At 42.0% G+C, this 22,605-nt stretch overlaps 1 protein-coding gene across 1 annotated transcript; it reads right to left on the reverse strand.

Annotated features, from left to right (window-relative positions):
• Positions 1-3,332: 3,332 nt before the first annotated feature.
• TPH1 (tryptophan hydroxylase 1) lies at positions 3,333-18,141 on the reverse strand. Its single transcript, XM_056851321.1, has 10 exons — positions 18,025-18,141; positions 16,894-17,077; positions 15,649-15,749; positions 14,703-14,770; positions 12,637-12,833; positions 10,679-10,814; positions 9,985-10,111; positions 7,275-7,370; positions 6,328-6,461; positions 3,333-3,559 (listed from the first exon to the last, which is right to left on the reverse strand). Exons 1-10 carry the CDS (start codon positions 18,139-18,141, stop codon positions 3,385-3,387), a joined length of 1,335 nt encoding a protein of 444 aa, XP_056707299.1. The 3' UTR covers positions 3,333-3,384.
• Between the last annotated feature and the right edge of the window lie 4,464 nt (positions 18,142-22,605).

Raw genomic sequence — 22,605 nt, forward strand, 5'->3', positions numbered from 1 at the left:
CTGGCAGTTGGCAACCCTAGTTCTCAAGTTGCTAGGAGATAGACAATTTTGGGTTCTGGTGCAGACCATGAGCTTCCCAGTACCAAGAACACAGATCCCATAACCTTTATCACACCCCTTTCAAGTCCTCTCAACTTTATGCAGCCTGGCCCAGTTACAGGCTTTGTCCAGAACTAGTTAAAAGGTAGCAGTGCTGGCTTTTTATTGCTGTAGTAGAATTTTTGGTTAATAAAGGGCAAATATTTAAAACCTGTTTATTTCTGACATGGTCTTGATTGTATTGTTCCAATTGCATCTATTACTTGATCAGTCCACATTGTACTGGATATTACAAGATTCACAAGACTGGTAGGAAATTTTCATAACCACTTGAAATAGCTCGAATTTCTGGCATACTGATAATTTTGTGTGTGGGGGGGTTAAGTGCCGTCAAGTTGCTTCCGACTCATGGCGACCCTATGAATGAAAGTCCTCCAAAATGTCCTGTCTTTGACAGCCTTGCTCAGATCTTGTAAATCGAGAGCTGTGGCTTCCTTTATTGAGTCAGTCCATCTCTCATTGGATCTTCCTCTTTTCCGGCTGCCCTCAACTTTTCCTAGCATGACTGTCTTTTCTAACAATTTTACCCAATAATTTTACTGATAATTTTACTCAAGTATAAATGTTCAGATTTGTAATGACCTTTACTTCCTTCCCAACAAGAAATATTACCCTGTATTTTTATTACTGCTATTAATACTAAACATATAGCACCAGATACTAATAGCGCTTCTCAGGCTAAACACATGCTACAGGAGGTGGAAGCTGCTCTCTGTCTCTCCAAGTTTTTTTTTTTTTGTCCACAGCAGAGACTAAACACTGCAACTAACTGCCGATATTCTTCTGACATAGTGTTAGTTGTTCAGATACTTAAGATGACTTGCAAGGAATGGGGAGGGACGATCAACACAAACTTGGTACTCTTCAATAATGCTGCATCTACTCTGGATAAGAGTGAAAGTTGTCGGTACACTGAGTTGCTATTTATGATTGAGGAGGCTTCAGTTTTTCACAACTTTAACAGGACTCTAACTCAAGAGGCTAAGAGCCCCACTGCTTCTTGGGTCAATATTTATCAGTATAAAAGAATATCTATATTGGTGATACTCAGTAGCTCAGGATAGGGTTACCAGGTCCCGCTTTGCCACCAGTGGGAGGTTTTTGGGGTGGAGCCTGAGGAGGGCGAGGTTTGGGGAGGGGAGGGACTTCAATGCCATAGAGTCCAATTGCCAAAGCGGCCATTTTTCTCCAGGTGATCTGATCTCTATTGGCTGGAGATCAGTTGAATTAGCAGGAGATCTCCTGCTACTACCTGGCAGTTGGTTAATCTCCTGTTCAAGAATAAATATCTCAACACGCTGCCACTTATCATTCTTTTGTTTTTCTTATGCTTCCATTTATAAACAGTACCAGTTAGCAATGTCACATTGGTACTGTTTATAAAAGGAAGCATAAGAAAAATATAAAAATAACAAAAGAATTATAAGTGGCAGAGTGTTGAGATATTTATTCTTGAACAGGAGATTAACCAGCATTCATATACAACACTACCTGGCAGTTGGCAACCCTAGCTCAGGAGCCTCATGTGGCACCCATCCCCTGTTTTAGGAAAATGGACAAGGCCATTGCCTGGTTGAACAATGTTTTGAGGGTAAGCTGCAGCAGCCGTTGTATGGCTATCTCTGCTTCCTATGGCAGCCCTTTTGTGGCTGCACCCACTACACTGTGCCAGAATTTCAAAGGTGCCTGCAGGTTCAAAAAGGATGGAGACCCTGGACTCGAATCTGGGAGACTCAGGTTCAAAACCCACTTTGCTTGCAGGGTGACTTTGGGACAGTTGCACAGTCACAGTCTAACCTACCTCATAGGGTTGTTGTGAGAATAAAATGGAGGAGAGAACAACAGTGTCAGCCACTTTGGCTCCCCATTGGGAAAGGCAACATATAAAAGAAATAAATTAGTAAACAAGTATCTCTGAGCTGTAAACAGCCCTACAACTCCTGACTCTTCTCCAAAGCCTCCATGTTCTTATCCCAGCTCTCTGGTGGCAGTTTGGAGGAGACAAGGGCCCCTTACGCACGGGAGGTTTTGCCTTGGATTCGCCCCTCTAGATGCACATTTTCCCCATCTGAATTCTCAAAACTCTGCCTGGGGGCTTATTGTTGAGTTTTGAGCATTAGGATGGGGAAAACGTGCAGCAAATCCAAGGCAAAACCTCCCATGCATAAATGGCCAAAGATCGCTGCAGAGATCAGAGGGTAAATTTATCACCACCTAGGGAAAGAGCAAGCTGGCCATGGTTAGGTAGTGATGGTTTCACTCCCCATTTGTCACAGCCAGCTTGCTCTCCTCTAGGCGCTTTGGTGGTTTACTCTCTCCCCTGAGCTACTTTGCCTCGTGCTGAGGAGAAAGCAAGAAGAGAAGGAAGCCCTTTCCCTCTTTCCAGATACACAGGGGTTAGCTAAGGTTCAGCAATAGTGAACCCGACACCCTTAGAGGTACTCTGGTAATTTTAAAAGTTATAGACACAGTTACCTACTTAATATTGATAGTTTTATCTTATTGTATGTATGTGTTTGATGGGTTGGTTCACAGGACATAGTTGTCAAGTGGCTCTTTTTGTTGATGGGAATTGTGAATGTGGAACTTCCACGAGCAACCACTGATCTAGATAGTATATTTAATCCCTTCAAATAACACACATTTCAATACCCTATATCCTGGTTGCATGTGTGAGGTAAAAAGGTAAAGGTCCCCTGTGCAAGCACTGGGTCATTCTTGACCCATGGGGTGATGTCACATCCCGACGTTTCCTAGGCAGACTTTGTTTTACGGGGTGGTTTGCCAGTGCCTTCCCCAGTCATCTTCCCTTTACCCCCAGCAAGCTGGGTCCTCATTTTACCGACCTTGGAAGGATGGAAGGCTGAGTCAACCTGGAGCCGGCTCCCTGAAACCAACTTCCGTTGGGATCGAACTCAGGCTGTGAGCAGAGCTTGGACTGCAGTACTGCAGCTTACCACTCTGCGCCACGGGGCTCTTGTAAGTGATTGTAAGTGACCAGTTAATAGTCAACATGGACCACTAGCCAGCTGCAGCATAGTAGTTCCCAATATCCTATATAATCTTTTCTAAAGCCATACAAGTCTGCTTTCAGTGAGTGCAAGCGGGTCTCAGAAAGGGTGAAGCAGTATCTAAACATTGATAAGAATGCTTCAATGAGGACAAGGATTAAAATAAAAAAATGTTCCTTTCTTTATCCTATAGGTTTTGAAAAGTGGGATTCTGCATCAAAATGAAGCAATCTGTAGCCAATGAGTGCATAATAGATGATGGTGTTTGGATAGGTTAGATTCCCAGGTGCTTGCCCATCTTGTTGAGGGCATCACTGACAACGTCCAATTCATGCCGCAGTTCATTCACCACAGTGGCGATGCTCCTCGTGTCTTTCAGGATCTGCACACTTTGCGTATATGGGTTATAGTTCACTCCAAAGGGACGCTTGATCGTCTTTGCAAACTCTCTGTTCAGATGGGGAACAAAATGATGAAAATCAGCTGAAGCCTTCCTAAGATTTCAACCAGTGACTATTCCAGGTATGAGTCTATTGCTGTCTCTCACAATAGTTCCACCAGCATAGCCAGAAATCCTGCATATTTGCCAGGGCTGCTTCCATCGTTTGTTCACTCAGGCCATTTATGCTTGGTAAATAGCAGCATGTTCCGGGCTGAATTGCCCTGCATATTTTTTTGAGTTTTTCAAGCTGAACCATCATTCAGGAAGTGACTGAGAAGCTGGTGCATACCTGCTTCGCATTTCTTAAGATCCCCTTTAACGTGACCATTCGTGTCTGCTCCGCCCCCGCCTCAAAGAACCCCCTCAAGGAAGCATGCAAAATGACAGCCACGCATTAGCTACACAAACGGCAGTTGGCTAATGGAAGGAACGAAGGAGCAGGAGAGTGTGGGGGGTGGAATTTCTCCTTTTGAGTCGGGACCGTGAATAGGCATTTTAAAGGTCGCGTTTAAAAAAAGAGCTTTGAGCGAGCATCAAAATTGACCCAGCATAAATGGCCTTGGTTTTAATAGAGAAACTACTTGATGTAGTTAGCAACCTGACTTGTGTTTTTTTTAAAGGTAATTCCAGTGCCCACCTCTCCCATAAGAACAAATTACTATTGATGTTTCTCAGGGCTGCTATCCCTTTACATTTTGTTTCCTCCTTCCCGCTTGAATAAGTTATTTCCTGTTCTCTTACAGAGGATTGCAGTATTTCCAAATCAACTGTCATTTATTCTAGTTTGAAGAGCAGGTTAAGTACTACATTGCATTTTAGAGCCAAAATTGGTGCTGATTTTTGTGAGCAGGAGTGCAGTTTTGTAGTCATGCTATTGCAATAATAAAAAATAAAAAAATTAAATAGTGAGCAATAAGCGTGGGCAGCAAAGTGAAAACTAATCCTACCAAAAATCAATAATTAACAATTGATTATTTGTTGCCACATCTGCAAGAGAACAGAGATAACCAGACTGTAAAACAAAGGAACAACTGTAAATTTTCAGTGACAAGAACCTTTGTTGAACAGGACATATATTCATATAAATATATATGAATATATATATATGTGTGTGTGTGTGTATTATATTCTGAATACATTTATATAAAAATATCCTACTCTGTGTGTGTGTATACACACACATACACACACAGAGTAGGATATTTCCAATGGGATAAACATTGCTAGATTTTAATGGGAATCTAGTGTCATGTGGAATCATAGGCCGTTTATGCATGGGTACTTTCACTCACATTTGCCCCCAGTCTGTGTTGGTTGTTCCTTGGAGTTATGCATGAGTTTCCCATCTATTACAGATGACCTCGCTGCTAGCCCTCACAAATCCTGGGACTTCCTGTTCCTCTATTAAGCAGATTCATCCATTTCCCCTGAGCTCAGCCCAGGTGAAATCCCCATGCATAAGGCAAAGCACGGGACACAGAAGCTTGGGGGAGTGATGTTTCTCTCACAGACTGCACTACATCCAATTACAAAGCAGCATGTCAAGGGACAGGCATTAAAATGCTTCCTGCTTCCTCAGAGTTCTTTCTGAACAGAAGAAAGGATTTTAGAAAGGAGGCTTGGGTTCCCCTCCCCCATTCCTTTTAGAGAGCTCTGTTTTTTTAAATGCTTTTTTATACACCAATTGGGTTTCCGGGGGGGGGGTCTTTTCTCTCACATTAGGCACTACAGCCAATTACAAAGCAGCGTTTCAAGGGGCAGGGACTCCAATGCTTCTTGATTCGAGCTTGGAGACTACTGGTGCATAGATTTGCAACAGGAAAGTGTGGGTCCAGCAAGCAATGAACCTCAGGTAAAACTCCCATGTATAAACGACCTTAGTTTCATTTATGCTTCCATAAAAGAATGCTGTGCAAAAGTGTCTTAGTATGGAAGCAGCCTGAATGTCTGTGTGATTGGGGGTCACTTTCATAGTGCAAAACATTGCAGAAGTTGACACTGGCAATCCACAATTTATTTTTTTCCATATCTGTATTGATAGGAGAATAACTTTTTTTAAAAAACAGATGTGGTAGGGCTAACTAGAGAAATCATTCTAGCACAGTGTGCTCCCTGCTTGTGTCTTGGGGATAAAATCCAAAGAGTCATGATTGGAAGGGGGGGGGGGGAAGAGACCTTCAGGTCACTCCTTACCAGCTGATTAACAAAGTGCTCATCCTGGGCAGGCACGCCACAGCTGTGCATTTTTAGCTTGGTCATAGACAGAGTTATGTCTCTTGGCTTGGCAGCCTTGCCTTTTGCCTGCACAGGGAAGCCCTTCCTCTTTCACTGGAAGCAGAAGCCCAACAGCATCTCTTATGCTACTTCATTAGAAGTGCTTCAGAAGACCCCCGGGAGGATAGACAACCTTTGGGCAAAAGCGCATGGTCGCTTTAGCCTCCTTTATTCCCTGTTTCAGCCAGGATTCAGCCAGGATCGAACTCATGCGTTTCACCGAATGTGCGTTCGATCCTGGCTGAATCCTGGCTGAAACAGGGAATAATGGAGGCTAAAGCGACCATGCGTTTTTGCCCTTTGTGTCTGCAAGGAGCACCCATTCAGAAGCTTGGCTTGGAAAAGCCTAACATTTTGTAGAACCTCCTCAAATTATGTAATTGGCCCCATTCCCTATGGCAACCATTTTTGTGATGGTGACCTCTTCTCTCTCTCTCATAATTTTAAAAGCAGCCACATGCTTAATAAGTTTAGGGACCTAAATTAAACTGGACAAATTACCTCATCTTTTCTTTTGCATCTTCGAAGCTTTCAGAAGAAAAGTAAACATCCTGGAATGTTGTGATCATGCATTCTTGTTTGCAGGTGACATTGGGATCAAAGGGCTTGACTTTGGCATTTCCGGAGAGTGCATGCTGCTCAACAGACAAAGCAAAAGTTTTCAAAGGTTACATTTGGCACATATTATAGACGTCAGCATTAAAGCATCTTCAGACATTATGTTGTAGTTGAAAGTTGGATTTTAGCTATTATTCCCCCTCCCCAAACCCTGCCCTCCTCTAGGGTTGCCGAGCTACAGCTGGAAACCCCAGGAAGGAACTGGGGGCAAGCCTTGATGCACTGCTGGCATGCTGGTGCGCTGACATCCCTTCTATTAAAAACCAGAAGTGACATCTTTAGGGGCTCTAGCATTTACAAAAACTCTACGGTTTTACCATAGAGTTTTAAAACATGGTAGAACATGCACCATATCACTTCCGGTTAATACCGTAAGCATGCCAGTATGATGCTAGTGTGTACTCCCCTCCCCAAATTTCCTCCTGCCACACTTCAGGCACCAGTAAGCAACAAGCTCAGGTGCCAGGAGTCCTCCCACTGTGGCAGGAGCCTGGCATCTCTACCTTCCCCAGGCTCCACACCCAAATTTCCATGAATTTTCCAAACCATAGTTGACAACTTTACTTCTGGAAAATGTTGAGAGTATGTTTGAATGCCAAGAGCACATTCATTTATGCAGGATGACAAGCTACCAACAGGTCTGATGAGATACCAATGTATAAAGACCCTGTGTCATTAAAAGATGTCCCCAAATCCTCAGCAAGTTGGTAAGGCTTCCTTGCAGGCGCCTTAGTAGACAGGATGTAGAAAGTCTTGTCTAGATGTCCAACATTTTAAAACTATTGCCCTAGACCCAATGATGGCATTTGGAAGACATTTTTAGTCCTTACCTTTAGTTCACTGATAGAAGAGAGTAAACCCGCCCCATAAGCTCTTAGCCGGCCTTCTTGTTTACACAAGCCAAACTCCACAGTGAAAAAGTAGCACTAATAAGAGAAAATTTTCCACAGTGAAAAAGTTGCACTAGTAAGAGAATTAAGAGGAAAGGGAAAAGAGTGTTTTAACACATAGCCCAGGTTGGCCAGATTTTTTTCAGACTAAACAGCAAAACAGGGTCAGTATTTGGATGGGAGACCCACCAAAGACGACTAGGGCTCCTATGCAGAAGAAGACAATGGCAGACCACCTCCGCTCATCTCTTGTTTTTTTAAAACCCATAAAGTAGGACTTCATGGGGTTGCCATGAGTTGGCTGCGACTTGATGGCATGCTTTACCTTTTCAGTACTTGAGCACTAAGTAGTTTCATGCTCCCTCTCCTGGATAAAGTGCAGCATAAACATTTTGGAGACTCAAGTAGCAGAGATCATATTCTCAGTGCACTCATGCGAGTCATCCCCCTGCCAGCTGGCATGGGTACTTTCCCATGTCATTTAACTTCCTCTCTTTATATATAGCCCAGACTGTGGATTCAGAAAAGCCCTAGATTAAGGGTCGGCAACCTTTTTAGCCCAAGTGGGTTTTTTTTTGGGGGGGGGGGGGCGGACATTCCCACATCTACATATGAAGATGTTGGTGGAGTGGAAGAAGACAAGGATTGTACTTGGTTAAACACAAGTCATATGTTTGTTTGTTTTTGCATGAGAGTAAAATAAGGAATAAATAATCACAAATAAAATGTAATAAATATAATATAAATGACATAAATAGAAGTAACAATATGAAACAGTGTGGGGTTTTTTAATTCAGTGCATGGGTTTAGGAATGGGATTGTAATGAATGAAAATACCTCTATAATCAGGGCTGGATTAACCATTAAGCAAAATAAGCACGTGTTAGGGCATCAAGGGAAGAGGAGCACCACAGAAATCTTCCATTGCCAGATTTACCATGGACCATACAGTGCAAAACTGCAAATGGTGCAGCTGAACCAGGGTCCGCGAAAAGGGGCCACCACAATAAATGAAAAAAATTACATACAGTGACTCAAAAAAACAACTGAATATCACAATTGTTACTCTTATCCTTTCAAAAACATAAGGATGAAGAAAAAGTGTGAACTGCGAATAATCACTCTTATCACCTTTTTACATATATATAGGGGCACCCAAATCTTTTAAGTGCTTAGGGCCTCTAAAGGCCTCAATCCGGCCCTATGTATAATGTATCATCCTAAAAGATACTTTGAGCAGGGTACCAGTGAGGCACAAGGGCACAGGTAAGACAGTTTACATTCAAACTTCCATTCTGAGCATTGTGTGCTGAGTGCCATCAAGTTGCTTCCAACTTATGGCGTCCCTATGAATTAATGACCTCCAAAACATCCTATCATTAACAGCCTTGCTCAGGTCTTGCAGACTGAGGGCCATGGCCTCCTTGACTGAGTCAATCCATCTCATGTCGGGTCTTTCTTTTTTTCCTGCTGCCTTCAATTTTTTCCTAGCCTTATTGTCTTTCCCAGGGAGCCTTGTCTCCTCATAATGTGATCCAAGTAAGATAGCCTCAGTTTGGTCATTTAAACTTCTCGGGAAAGGTTCAAATTCAGACTTTAAACAAGTGCTGCTCCACCGGACGGTTCAGTGAGAGAGCTGCTGTGCTTAGCAAAATGGTCTGGCGTACCGTTTGGTTGCCTGCCTATTCCTGCCCCAGCTTAAACCTAAGAAACGGGGACACCGCAGCACTGAAGGGGCCAGGGACCTATGGAAGGTTCCCTCAGAAAAAGAGCCAGGTTACCCAGCTTAAACCTGAAGGAAGCAGCAATGGGGCAGAAGTGGAAACCCGATTGCCTTCCCAATGTGGAAATTCCCAATCTTTAAATTTCCCGTTGACTTGCAAGAAAGAGCCCTTGTGGCCTCTCCCACCCATTCCTCCACTGGTCCTGTCATTTAGTCATCCCCCAATGCAGTGTAGCACAGCTAGAGTCTTTCTTATTACAGCAAGGAGAGGTGCAGGCAGTGGGGCAGAAGAAGGGGCAGAGGAAACCACAGGCACCCCATCTTTCCAATATATTTAAAACTAGAGAGCAGATTAGTACCTGCTCGCCATGCATACCATGCTCAGGGACTTGGTCAGATCAAGGCTATGGAAACCAGACTAGCCATATCTCCGACCTGGTGTGTGGACTTTGAACCGTGCCTTCACACAACATGCAATTATTAAACAGGAGTAATTTTGGCAGAAATATAATAAAAGTAACCTGCAACATCAAACACTTAAGATGTGTGAGCTTCTTTAGTTATCAAACAGTGGCCATTTTGTGCTATCTTATTCTGTATGGTTTGTCCTGCTTGTTTTTATTCACAGCGGCCACAATCCAGTTATACCTATAGCACAGTGAAGCTTTGTTTGATCCTGTGACATAGTTAAACGTATGCTTAAGCTCCTCAACTGATATCTGCAATGTTTAAAAGTGCTTAATTTGGGCTAGAACGGTTACCCTCTCTGGAAGACTCAGGGATAGAATGCTTCTTTTGTTCTCATATATTTTCAGCCCCCGGGCTTTTCATTTTATTTTTAATTCCAGAGGTTGCTTACAGGGATGTATAACACTGAGAACACTGAAACTGAGGAATGCACAGCGGCATGGTGCATCTTCTACTTACAGTTGCTAGCTTCTGAACGGCTTCATCAGATGCTCCAAGTGATGCCAAGCCAATCTCCTGAGAGAACTGTGCAAAGCTGGGTTCAGCCAGAAGAGGGACATGACCCAGGAGTTCATGACAGGTATCACTGGAAACACAAAAGGGAGGGAGGGGACTGATGTTGAACCAAGTACTTGGACTTCTAATCTGATGAAGCAAATCAATATTGTCCAATATATGAGGTAATAAGAAGAAGAGTTGGTTTTTATATGCTGACTTTCTCCACCACTTAAGGAAGAATCAAACCGGCTTACAATCACCTTCCCTTCCCCTCCCCAACAGACACCCTCTGAGGTAGGTGGGGCTAAGAGAGCTGTGTCGAGCCCAGGGTCACCCAACTTGGTTGTTATATTCAGATTAAGGAATCTAAGATCACTTTCATTTCTTCAGTTCTGCTGAACCATGTGAACAGTCTCCCAAGAACTAAGTCAATATTAGATTTTTTTTTTATTTTTTGCAAATACTTAATTACAAGGTTATTTCAGCTCCAACCCCACACACTGCAAACTTATGAGAGCAAATGTATCTTTGAAACCCGGATGCCTAAACCTAGATTTTGTAATCCAAATTGTATTGTCCTGATTAGCAAGTATCTTTCCACAAACATAAAGAATTGTGCAAATTACTTGGAACAACAATAGAAATATCTGCTTACGGTTCAGGTGTGTAAAGAGGTTCCGAACTGTGCCTAACATACTGAGTGCAATGAAATACTCTGAATGCTAATCCTGCCAGGAAATCTCTGGGTGACAGATATCCAGCTACAGGACGGATGGTAAAGCCAGTGCGTTCTAGGGTGGAAAAAAAAAACATTAGTGACATTATAGCATTCAAAAATAGATGATAATAAAGGATCTGTAGGTCCCCAGATGATTCTATTAAGTGTTGTTTTAAATTGTTTTTCACTATCTTAAAGCCACAGTCCTCAGTTTGCAAGACGTTTTGGAGGACATTGATTCATAGGGTCACCATGAGTTGGAAACAACTTGATGGGACTTAACACACACACATCTTAAAGCTTGTTTTAAGGTTTTTGATTGTTCGCCACCCTAGGGACCCTAAGTTGGGTTGAAAGGCAGCATAAAAACATTTTAAACAAACAAATAAATAAAAGGTAAGTCCATCAGTATACTGAGGCAGTCTAACTTAGTACTGCCTAATGGGAGAGGCAGGTACATGTACTGCACCTGTCTTTCTCTTCCTACCCAGACTAACAGTAGTTTTGGAGAGCCAATTTCCATTTTTAAAAAGAACATAAGGAAAAGGTAAACATCTACTTTTCCAACATTGTGGCAAAGGCATTTTCACTCCCTCTCGTTTTTTAAGGCCAACAGATTCCCTATGCAGTTGTACCTGTTTAGTTTCATCCGAAAGCAGCCAGAGGGTGGTGATTTGGATCAAGAAATCAGAATGGGGAAGAAATGTAAACTCCAGTGTGAGAGTGACATTCCAGATCTACTCCCTTCAGCTGCATTTTAAGGTCCAACTTGTTGAGAGATCTCCAGTGTAATATGACAGATCCTCAGGGTAGCTTTGACCACTGGCCTTAAATGATTTTAAAATGCTGGGAAATCCAATGATGGATCTCCTGAAAGATGATTTTAGCCTTTAGGTTATTCACCTTCATTCAAGTCCATCACTGGACTCCAGTGCTGGCCCTTTGGAAATTCAGCCAGCCATCTCCTTTGTTAAGGTGACTTTATTTTGTCAGGCATGTGGTTATTTATTTATTTAGAGCATTCTAACTCCACCTTTCTCTGAAACCAAACTGGTTAATCATTCAAGAGATCTGGCTGTATCTTGTAATTTTGTGTTGTGGTGCAATATGGTTGAAGAGCTTTTATTACTGGCTCCATGCTGTGCTTATGATTGTTCTCTATTTCATGATTTTATTATACATTGTTTTGTTCATGGAAAATATGAAGCAGTCATTTGTAAAATAATAATGAATTGAGGAACGTAAAAACATTTTGGGCATTTTGACATAACCTGCAGAAACTGTCCAAGCTACCCTCTGACAATCAAATGCTAGTTATAATGACTGACACAGTCATTTTATTATAAAATACTGGTAAATTTAGATGATAAACTTCCTCCCAAGACTCCTCACCAGACTCCCTAGTATCAACAATTTAATCTTTTCTCTTAATGTATTACCATCAGCCTTACTAACTGGTCGCTATACTGGTGTCCCCCTTCCCGATAGACTGTGTCCTTGCTCTATGGAAGAGATGGAAACTATTCAACATGTTCTTCTTCGGTGCCCTCTGTATCACAGATTACGATTAAAACTCTTAAATACTAGTCTGATTCATTTGGAGGGATTTTCTAACTGTTCAAAGGTTCTCACCCTTCTTAATAACCAGGACCCTAAAATCATAGAAATTGTGGCTAATTTTTTTGTTGGTGTGATGGCAATTCGCTCTTCCTTTTAATAAATTATGTCCTTACTGTACTTGGATGAATGTTGGATATGCCAATAAAGGTATCTGAACTGAACTGAACAATTTAATCATTTGTAGATCTCTAATGTCTATTCCTTTATCAAGTTTCAATGTTTTGACATCGCTGCCTCATCTGGGGCAGCTTACAAGACAAAGATATGCACATTACCTTTTAGAAAACATGATACATCCTCCAGCTGGGGTATGTTATCTTCTCGGTACCCACAGTATTTGGTTAGCAAGGGTAGGTTTTTAAGGTATTCTCTGCAGGCATGGGTTGGGTAAAGCTTTTGGAGTTCTCGGAATACAATGCCCCAAGTACTGATCTCCTCTTCAGTGAATTGAACTTTTGGAATCGGGTCCCCACTGTAAATGAGATGTAACGGCTTAAAAATAATCCTGTTAAACTGTTTACCAGCTATGAATAAGAAACTCCTTGATGTATGCCTACATATGGTAACATTAGCAAGAATAAATTTTGCCAGATATTGGAAAGGAGCGAATTCTCCAAGCTTAAATACTTGGTTCGACAAAGTAAGAGAGATCTATGTGCTGATTAAATTAACTTACTATCAAAATAACAAAAACATAGAAGAATTGGACAGAATATGGAAACCCACTATATCCAGGATGGAGAACACGCTTAAAAGTTTAGATTCTGTTGGTGGTGGTTCATAAAGAGAGTGTTTATTTAGAAAGTTATATGTTTTATAGGTTTTATTAATTGTATAAGTACTGATCGAGTTTCATTTATTCAAAGTTTTCTAATATTGTATATTTGTAATTTTTAATAAAATAAAAATTAAAAAAAAAGTTTACAAAGGTTCTCAGACAGGAAAAGGGGTGTACATAGTAGAGCAGGGGTAGGTTACAGGTACATTCTAAACCATTAGTAGATTCCTGGCTGGCTCATGATTGTCAAGAACTACAGAAATCTTGGCAGGTTGTGGGAATCCTCATTGCCCTGTGCCTCTCTGGCTTAAATGTATAAAATCAGCTGTGACTCTGAGCTCTACCATGCCTGGTGTTAAATTACCAAAGCCACAGGAGAAGAGGGATGAAAGTGAGACCTATCCAGAGGTGATGGGCTTGGGCTTCGCCACCACCAATTACTGGACACACCTTGAAGAGAAGTTTACTGGATTTTCTAGGAGGTAAAGGGGGTGCAACAGCCTACTGGATCTTTTTTTGCTTTTTCCTGTCATATGATCATATCAACCAATCCTCAAGGTATGTGAAGCCAGCTTTAACTCAGAGATAATTATTTGCAGCCCTGGCTTGGACAGCTAGGCTAGCCTGATCTTGTCAGAAGCTAAGCAGGGTTCATCACTCTGGTTAGTATTTAGATGGGAGACCACCAAGGAAGTCCAGGGCTGATACGCAGAGGCAGGCAATGGCAAACACTTCTGAATGTCTCTTGCCTTGAAAACCCTATGGGGTCGCCACAAGTTGGCTGCAACTTGACGGCAAAAAAAATTAATATTTGCAAGTGGTTTTTTCATCACAAAATTCCTGGTAACCCTAGCAAGGTTTGAAAAACACTGTTCTAGAGAGGGGGTGTACACAATCAAAGTAAGGAAGGAGGCAAAATTCATTTTCCTTCTCATGGTTCTTCTCTTTTCCCCTACAACTATTCTTCTCTCCTCCCTTCACATTTTCCCTCTAGACAAAGGAGATGGGGAAACCTAAGTATATTGGACTGATAAAAATGAATATTGTTAATGCCCATCATAATATCATGCAGAGTAGAGAGATGCACCCTATGTCAACTTGAGCTTGTAGTTTGTATGAACACCGGGCAATGTGGTAAAATGATATCAATCGAATGGTTAGCTGAACAGGGTGTACCATGAGTTGCATCCATATGCCAATAGTTGAGAGCTAAAGCCATTTTGCCTGTTCTGGCAGGGATGCCAAGAGAGTTTTTTGGAAAACTATTTTACTTTTGCTATGCTAAACAATGAGATGATTTTGAAGGTGCTAAACTGAGCTTGGTGTGGAACTGGCTTGCCTTTATATTCTGTATTCCATAATATGTTCAACAACAGACCATTAAAAACCGACCCTCTTACAGCTCCAGTACTATCCTACAAATTACCCAGACCCTGTAAAATCTACCTTGAATTTCCCACTACTTAGAGAAGGGGGAGATCATACCAGTATCAACCCTTTCAGAGGATCTACCCTAAATTTTTATAGCAGGAGTTGTCTTATTTACCAGTCATTGACACATACTGTTTATAATTCATAGCCAGGTCTGCAAAATACTTCCGTCTCTTGCGATAAACATTGTCTTTGAAACCCTAATAATGGAATAAAAAAATAAAGCTCAGGTCAGTCTGTGTGGTAACATGTTTGTGCTAATTTCATTCTATCCAAGCAGCTATGAGGAAGAGAAGCATTTTGTGACAAAGAGAGGGGAACTCTCAAAACTGGAAATTTTTAACTTGTTTTAGAAATACATTTTGAAATGAAATAAATTTGTTAAAGAGTATGAATTGGCAGTTTTGTAAATGTAGACTCCAGTCCCAGAACCTAAACAAAACCTTTGTAAATTCTACTGGAAATAAAGTGTTTTAGTCCTTTGGAACTATCAATTTTCCACCTGGTTGGCCATTGTGTGAACAGACTGCTGGACTTGATGGGCCTTGGTCTGATCCAGCAGGGCTTTTCTTATGTTGTTATGAACTTTGGAATGATTTATGCACCTCCTTTTTCTGCTATTTGCTTGTGTTTTGGATAAAGCTATATAACCTAAGGAAGGAGAACTAGCTTCAATTCTCCCCCACCCCACTACCACTTTGAACAACTTTCCTCTCCCATTCTTGAGAGATATTTGCTTTAGGGGAGCATGAGAACTTCTGCATGCCCATCTCAGTAAAGCAAAGCCAGAGGTAGACCAATTATTGACCATATTGGGTAACTCCGATCTTTTGTTGACATAGTTTGAAAAATATTTCTGCCACCCTCTCTACATGCCACAGGGCTGCTGCCCTCCTCGACCCACCCCCACCCCCCATCGCACAGCCTGTGTGATTCTAGTATCTGTATGTTTACTCGGTAACTAATTTTTATAACAGACAGTAAACCTAAAGTATTAGACCTTCACAGCTGGATTTCTGTAGGTTATTTTTTGAAGCAACTAGAATTGTGCAAGAAAACCACATGCAAAGATACTCACTGGATGATCAGCGTCCAGTTCGGATCCATACATCAAAACACGGTTTGCACATTTATCCAAATCTGAAACCTTCTTGGGGAACCAGGGGATATTTTCCATGTCTAGGGAACACACCGAACCACAAAGTCATTAGTGAAATTAAGCCGGCAAGCGCAAGGAACACACTGTTTTCGGGGTCAGCGACAATGGCTAAAAATGAGATCGAACTACTTAGAAGCCAGTTACAGAGGACATGAGATACGTCCTATCTGACACATGCATAACGCTCAGCGTTTCCTCCTGTGGTATGCATGGCGTAAAGAAATATTGAGATATTAAAAATAAGTGGGGGAGTGTTAACTGAGCTCTGCAGCTAAAGTGATGTTATTAAAGGTAGCATAAAATCAGTATCTTAAGGCTCTGACTCCCATAACCGGAGTGAGTATGTGCTACAATGAATTAATTCTGTTTTCGCTTGGAGACAGTAAACATTGCTTTCAATATAATCCAGTTTGTTTACTAATTTATATTATTTCAACTTACTATCCCGCTCTCCCCGGCCCAAGGCCGGGCTCAGAGCAGCTTACAAAGGAATATAAACATCCTGTTACGTAGATAGAAACCTTAAAACAGCAATTAAAATAGCCCTATAAAACAATGCCCTAATTTATCTAAAGATGCCTCTTAACATAAAACTGCATCCAGGTGTGCAGATGGATAAAAACCCAGTTGAATATGAGGGAGAGTAGCAGCAGTGGAAAAGAGGAAGACCCAACAAGAGATGGATTGGCTCAATAAAGGAAGCCGCAGCTTTCGATTTGCAAGATCTGAGCAAGGCTGTCAAAGACAGGACATTTTGGAGGACTTTCATTCATAGGGTCGCCATGAGTCGGAAGCGACTTGACGGCACTTAACACACACAGTAGCAGCAGTGGAGGTCAGGGAGGCCAGCATTTATATATAAGAGAGCCGTAGCTGGCCTCAACCATAGGCCTGGCAGAATAGCTCCGTTTTACGGGCCCTGTGGAACTCTTTAAGGTCCCGCAGGGCCCTAGTCTCACTAGAGAGGCTATTCCACTAGGCAGGGGCCAGGGCAGAGAAAGCCCTGGCACTGGTCGAAGCCAGCCAGACACTCCTTGGGCTGGGGACCACTAAAGGGTTGGTATTAGTTGAGTGAAGAGTCCTCTGGGGAACATACGTGCATACAATCACATTTTGTAAGGCAAACGCACTTGGGGGGAAATCACATCATAATTTCTTACTTACCATCTTCCTGTACAGTGAAATCATCAATTGGGTTCATGGATACAACACTGAAATGGGATTTCAGCAGATGGAAAATCTCATCCAGCTGTTCCCTGTTACTGTCACAGTCCACAAAGATTTCAAACTCAGAATTTCTCCTTCGGGATTTTCGAGATTCTATGTGTACCAGGTTCACATGTTTCTCCTGACGAATAAGACAATTTTGGTTAATTTGTTAACAGCACCTGGGAACCAAAACTTCAGCTATTCAGCTCTCTCGTGCTCTCTCTCTCTCTCTGGCCATTTATGCATGGGAGGTTTTGCCTTGGACTTGCCACTCTTTAGGTGCATATTTTGCCCATCCAAATTCTCAGCACTCAACCATAAGGCCCCATGCAGAGTTTTGAGAATTCGGATGGGCAAAATGTGCATCTAGGGAGGAGCAAATCCAAGGCAAAACCTCCCATGCATAAATGGCCTCTCTCTCTCTCTCTCTCTCTCTCTGAAGTGTATTTAGTCAAACATAATCAATTAGGTTGCTAATTAAAGCAAAAGAATCATCACATCTGAAACTTTTGTTATTTGAATTCAGGCTTTCTGATATTGAACACAACTATAATACTACTTTTCTTCAGTATGATCATTCTAAGCCTTGTATATTTGAACAGCTATTATGGTAAAGGAATATTTTCTCCTGCGCTACCACCAGCAGAATTTCCCACATTCACTGAACATACTATCCCCTCAGCATCATGTTCAGCTTATTAACATCACTAGCACCTTTCTGAGGGGGAGGAGTGAGAATCTCACTTTTCACATTATCCTGGAAGTGTGGAAAGAGGAAGTGCATCTGAATGGTGCTTCCTACTTCAGCACTTTGTGTGAAGCTCTCCCAGGTTACAGATCTCCTAATGGGTCCAAAACTCAAGAAGGTGTTTTTATTTTGGTCTAGCACTGGTGCTCAGAAAATGCAGGAGAGCCTGTCCTTCAGCATAGGCTCTGGCATCTTCATTCTGCAGAGTGGGCAGTGCTATAAATGTACCTAATTTGCTTAAACACTCAGCCTTGATACAATAGCAAAATACTAGGTTATGCTAAATTACCAGGGTTTGCCCTTACTGTCTGTACCTGCTGCACACAGCAAATGCATACCTGGAAGAGTTTTAGGGCTTTGACAAGTCCTCCAACCTCATTCTTTAAGGAAAAGATGACAACAGCTCTGCCCCTTTCAGACGAATTGTCTTTGTTCTCTTTATTGTCTTCGTTCATGGTGTAGTTTGATTTGTTGAGCTAAAAGTAATTAGAAATTGTAACAATCACTGTTTAAAAAGTCAAAATTATTTTTAACACTCTGCAGAACTCCTATTTGTTTCAAAAGAATTTACCCCATTGAATTTTCCAGTATAAAGTATTCATGCCCACATTGCAGAGTAATATTTGTCATTGATCACTTGGCCAGTAGATCCATTTATTTCAACGGAGGCCCCATTCATTTCAATGGAAATGCATCCAATATTCTGGATTATTCTTATTTGTCAATAGAATGCCTATATTTTCCAATCCATTTATTTACTAGCTCCTTTGACCAAAGTTTGAATTTGATTTGAACCTGTTTCTCCCACATCCTAGTCTGACACTCTAACCACTACACCACACACACTACCTAGCCAGGCTCCCCAGTTTTTCCTACAATGAAAGCAGTTATTTCAGCTGTCCAACATGAAACTAGATGCTCATACACAGGTTTGCCAACTCCAGGTTGGGAAATACCTAGAGATTTTGGGGGTTGATTCTGGGGAGGGGGGTCTGGGGGGGAGGGAACCTCAACAGGCTATAATTCAATGCAGTCAACCCTCCAAACCAGCTATCTTCTCCAGAGGAACTGACCCGTGTCATCTGGAGATCAATTGTAATTCCGGGAGATCTCCAGGCCCCACCTGGTACATGGTTTTAATTCCAAAAAACATAGTTTTAATTCCAAATCCGCAGTCTCTTTCCAAATCAATTCTGGGCATATCTTTTTATAACATTTATCAGTTAATTTCTCAGGAGGGCCTTGCAAAGACCAGAGGAATACACATTAATCTGGTTCTGGAAGGTGAATGGTCACGCTGCTAGGACTAGGAAAGGAGTTATTAAATATCACTGTGGAGTTTAGTCATATCTCTTTAACAAATGAAACACTGCTTATCTCAACTCAAAATGAAGCTCAAAGGTTTACTAGATTTGCCTTATGCTTAGTGAGAAACCACGTTAACAAATGCAATCTGCACACAGCTACTTCAGTCGAAATCCCTCCGTTCAACTGGCTTACTAGAGTAACCTTGCATAGGATGGCACCATTACACCCCTAGCCAAGGCTGTCATTGATGTAGGATATAGTATTGGTTTTATAATCAATGCTTTTATTGTTTGATTGTTTTTACATTTTTCGGTGGCCTGTACCTTATTCTAGGTGTCGTTCACAGCAAGGAATATAACTAAGAAATGCCTACATACATAAGCGGGCGAATTGTGATAGCCAACGAAGCTTTTGATTTCGTAAACTCAGGGCCAGATTCTCTCCCCCTGACATGAACTGAGATGACATGCTGTACTATAGGACCCTTTCCCTGCTTCCGCAACTGAATAGATCACCAATGTCCTTTATCCATCAATAATCCACCACATGGTTAGACTGTTCAAACACAGTCACAACAGGCAAGCGCATACTTAGTTTGCTGATCCGTAAAACCCATCTGTTCCAGTCTTCAAGGAGTGGATATTCAAACTGCTGGCATGAACACGCTAGTTCACCAAAGGTAAATCTCCTCTTACCTCCTAAGCCAGCCAGCCCAGCACTATCTCATGCTAGTCCCCAAGGCCCTGTTAAATCTTAGCAATCCCAAGTGTACATCACTACTAGCAGATAGTGGATATGGATATTGTTCTTTTTATAACTGGCACTGTTTGTAATTTGGTAGCTCCAAAACTCTTGATTTGAATCAGTTTTAATTGTACTTGGGTGCCTTAGTGATGTGCTTTGTTATGAGCTGCTTTGAATTATAGACAGATTAATGACAGAAATTTTAACAGTGTGAGTGTTGTGGAGATGATGAATAGATAGAAGCTATTCATACCATCTCAGAATACGAACGTGCCGGTAATCCACTGTGGGCAGTGGATTTAAGATAAAGAAAAGAGGCACTGTTTTATCTGGTGCACAGTTAAACATGGAAGTCCTTGTGGCTGGATGTCATAATTGCCCCCCACACGAACCACTTGTTTAAAGGTTTAGATTCAAAAACCAAAGATTAGTCTATTGGGGACTACAAGCTATGTATGTGTGTGTGTGTGTGTGTGTGTTAAGTGCTGTCAAGTCACTTCCGACTAATGGCGACCCTATGAATCAATGTCCTCCAAAATGTCCTATCTTTGACAGCCTTGCTCAGGTCCTGCAAACTGAGGGCTGTGGCTTCCTTTATTGAGTCCATCCATCTTTTGTTAGGTCTTTCTCTTTTTCTGCTTGCTATATTTTTTATATTTTAGTCTCGTCTGCACTGTTTTAATGATTTATTGTGGGCTGAACTTTTATTTGCAGTTTTTATTACTGTATTTGTGATTATTGCTTATATTCAATATGTACATCTGCTGGACAGCCACCCAGGCTAAAAGGCAGGATTCAGGCTTTTTATAAATCAATACATTCAGGATAGTCCCCCCAAATCAAAGCCTTTATTTTCAGACTTGGTTTACTTCTGATTACCAGAAGCTGAAGGTTAACAATCAGGATGAATACTGCACACATGTCTTACTCATAATCACCTAGGACCTTTACTCTTCTGCCTTTCGATGCCTTACCTTCAGCTCTCCTGGAAGGCAGGTATCTCCATACTCCCTTTCATCAACGACTATGCCCATGCAAAACAGAGAAAGTGGAAACAATAGAACATGTTCTGCTGCGATGCCCCTTCTACGACGACATAAGATCGCAGTACATTCTCCCCATATTGTCATCCTTTCCTGGGAGATCGGAAGAAGCCAAAGTTTCTAGCAGACTCCTCTCGGGAGAGAACCATTCAAGTAGCCAAATTCTGCCTCTGGTCTAGCGGGATTTGTAAATGGCTAACTGAAAACGTTTCCCAGTAGAAGATCTTTCCTCCTCTTCTTCAAATCATCCCTCCCGGAATCATCAACTTTTATTATTTTAATTTATTATTTTAACCTAACTTTGATTTTTATCTAGAGCTGATATTGTATCGAAATAAAACTTGATTGATGGATTGATAATCACCCCATTTTTAGCAGACAGAATGCAGACAGAATGTCGTTGGGTTTACCAGTTCTGCAATTCCTATTAACTTATATATTATTGAGCAAGGTAGCTACTGGATGCAACGTAAAGGGGCACAAGAGTAGTTGAAATGTCCAAGAAAACCAATGGCAAAGAATGAGAGGACAGACAAATGCATGAGCATTGGCGGTGAAGAGTTGAGGAGCAGTGAAGAAGCAGATAAAATGAAGGTACGATCATAACGCATCACACTGCTCAGCTTGCAGTTTCTTTGCTTGGGGTCTCTGCTTTGTCTGTGCCATCCCGGTAAGATGTGCATCCACTGGCCCAAACGGTTTTAATCGAGGCATCTCATTCCAAAATATACATGGGCAGGAAATCCAGCATATCCTGGTTCCCTAACTGGTCAATACGTCCCATTAGGACCAGTCTGCACAGCTGACTTCCCATAGGGTTATCTCACGTAAGGACAGATCACCACCTTATCCCAGGACACGTCTCCAGGCTCCTGGTTACGTGCAGAACTGCCAGCATGGGACACTTGTAACTGGATGTACCTTTAATCCGACAGGTGCCCAAAAGGACCCGGCAGACAACATCTGTTGCATTAATGCAGTCAGGCTGCAAGTTTTCAAAGTGCACAGAATATTTCAGCAAGAAGGGACAGGTGGTTTATCCAATGCTAATCCTCATCTATTCAGTATCATTTGACTGTTCTCATATACTCCCACCCTCTTTTTGACGATTATGGGAGCTTCCAGTGCCAGTGGAACAGGACCTCATGTTGCAGTATGTGTGTGTGTGTGTGTGTGTGTGTGTGGGTGGGTGGGTGGGTTAAGTGCTGTCAAGTCGCTTCCGACTCATGGCGACCCTATGAATCAGTGTCCTCCGAAATGTCCTATCTTTGACAGCTTTGTTCAGGTCTTGCAAACTGAGGGCTGTGGCTTCCTTTATTGAGTCCATCCATCTCTTGTTGGGTCTTCCTCTTTTTCTGCTGCCCTCAACTTTTCCTAGCATGATAGTCTTTTCCAGGGTCTCTTGTCTTCTCATAATGTGACCAAAGTACAATAGCCTCAGTTTAGTCATTTTAGTTTCTAGGGTCAGTTCAGGCTTGACTTGATCTTTTCTAACTCCTTCATGGCTGTTTAATAATTGAGCTGTCTAAGGATATTAACAATGTCATTTAGTCTCAAAATTTCATCACTGTTAATGTGGGAAAGACACTGAGCCATTTGTAATTGGGGGGGGGGGGTTGCCATTAAGTCACAGCTGATTTATGGCAACCTCACAGGGTTTTCAAGGCAAGAGATGTTCAGAGATGGTTTGCCATCACCCGCCTCTGCGTCACACCCTTGGTAGTCCTTGGAGGTCAGGGTCTAGCCAGGGTTGAGGCTGAGAGTGTGTGACTGGCCCAAGGTCACCCAGCAAGTTTCCATGGCGGAGTGGGGATTCGAACCTGG

Source organism: Euleptes europaea, chromosome 6 (genome assembly GCF_029931775.1).
Source record: "Euleptes europaea isolate rEulEur1 chromosome 6, rEulEur1.hap1, whole genome shotgun sequence".
In the NCBI taxonomy this organism is placed as follows: Eukaryota; Metazoa; Chordata; class Lepidosauria; order Squamata; family Sphaerodactylidae; genus Euleptes; species Euleptes europaea.

Bases quoted from the DNA above. Each gene is read 5' to 3' on its own strand.
- TPH1 (XM_056851321.1), bottom strand. From the start codon at position 18,141: ATGAACGAAGACAATAAAGAGAACAAAGACAATTCGTCTGAAAGGGGC. The intron at 12,834-14,702 runs GTATGTGTCAAT...TCTCATTTACAG, and splicing joins CTGGCTATGAATTATAAACA to TGGGGACCCGATTCCAAAAG. The intron at 6,462-7,274 runs GTAAGGACTAAA...TCTGTTGAGCAG, and splicing joins CTTCTATCAGTGAACTAAAG to CATGCACTCTCCGGAAATGC.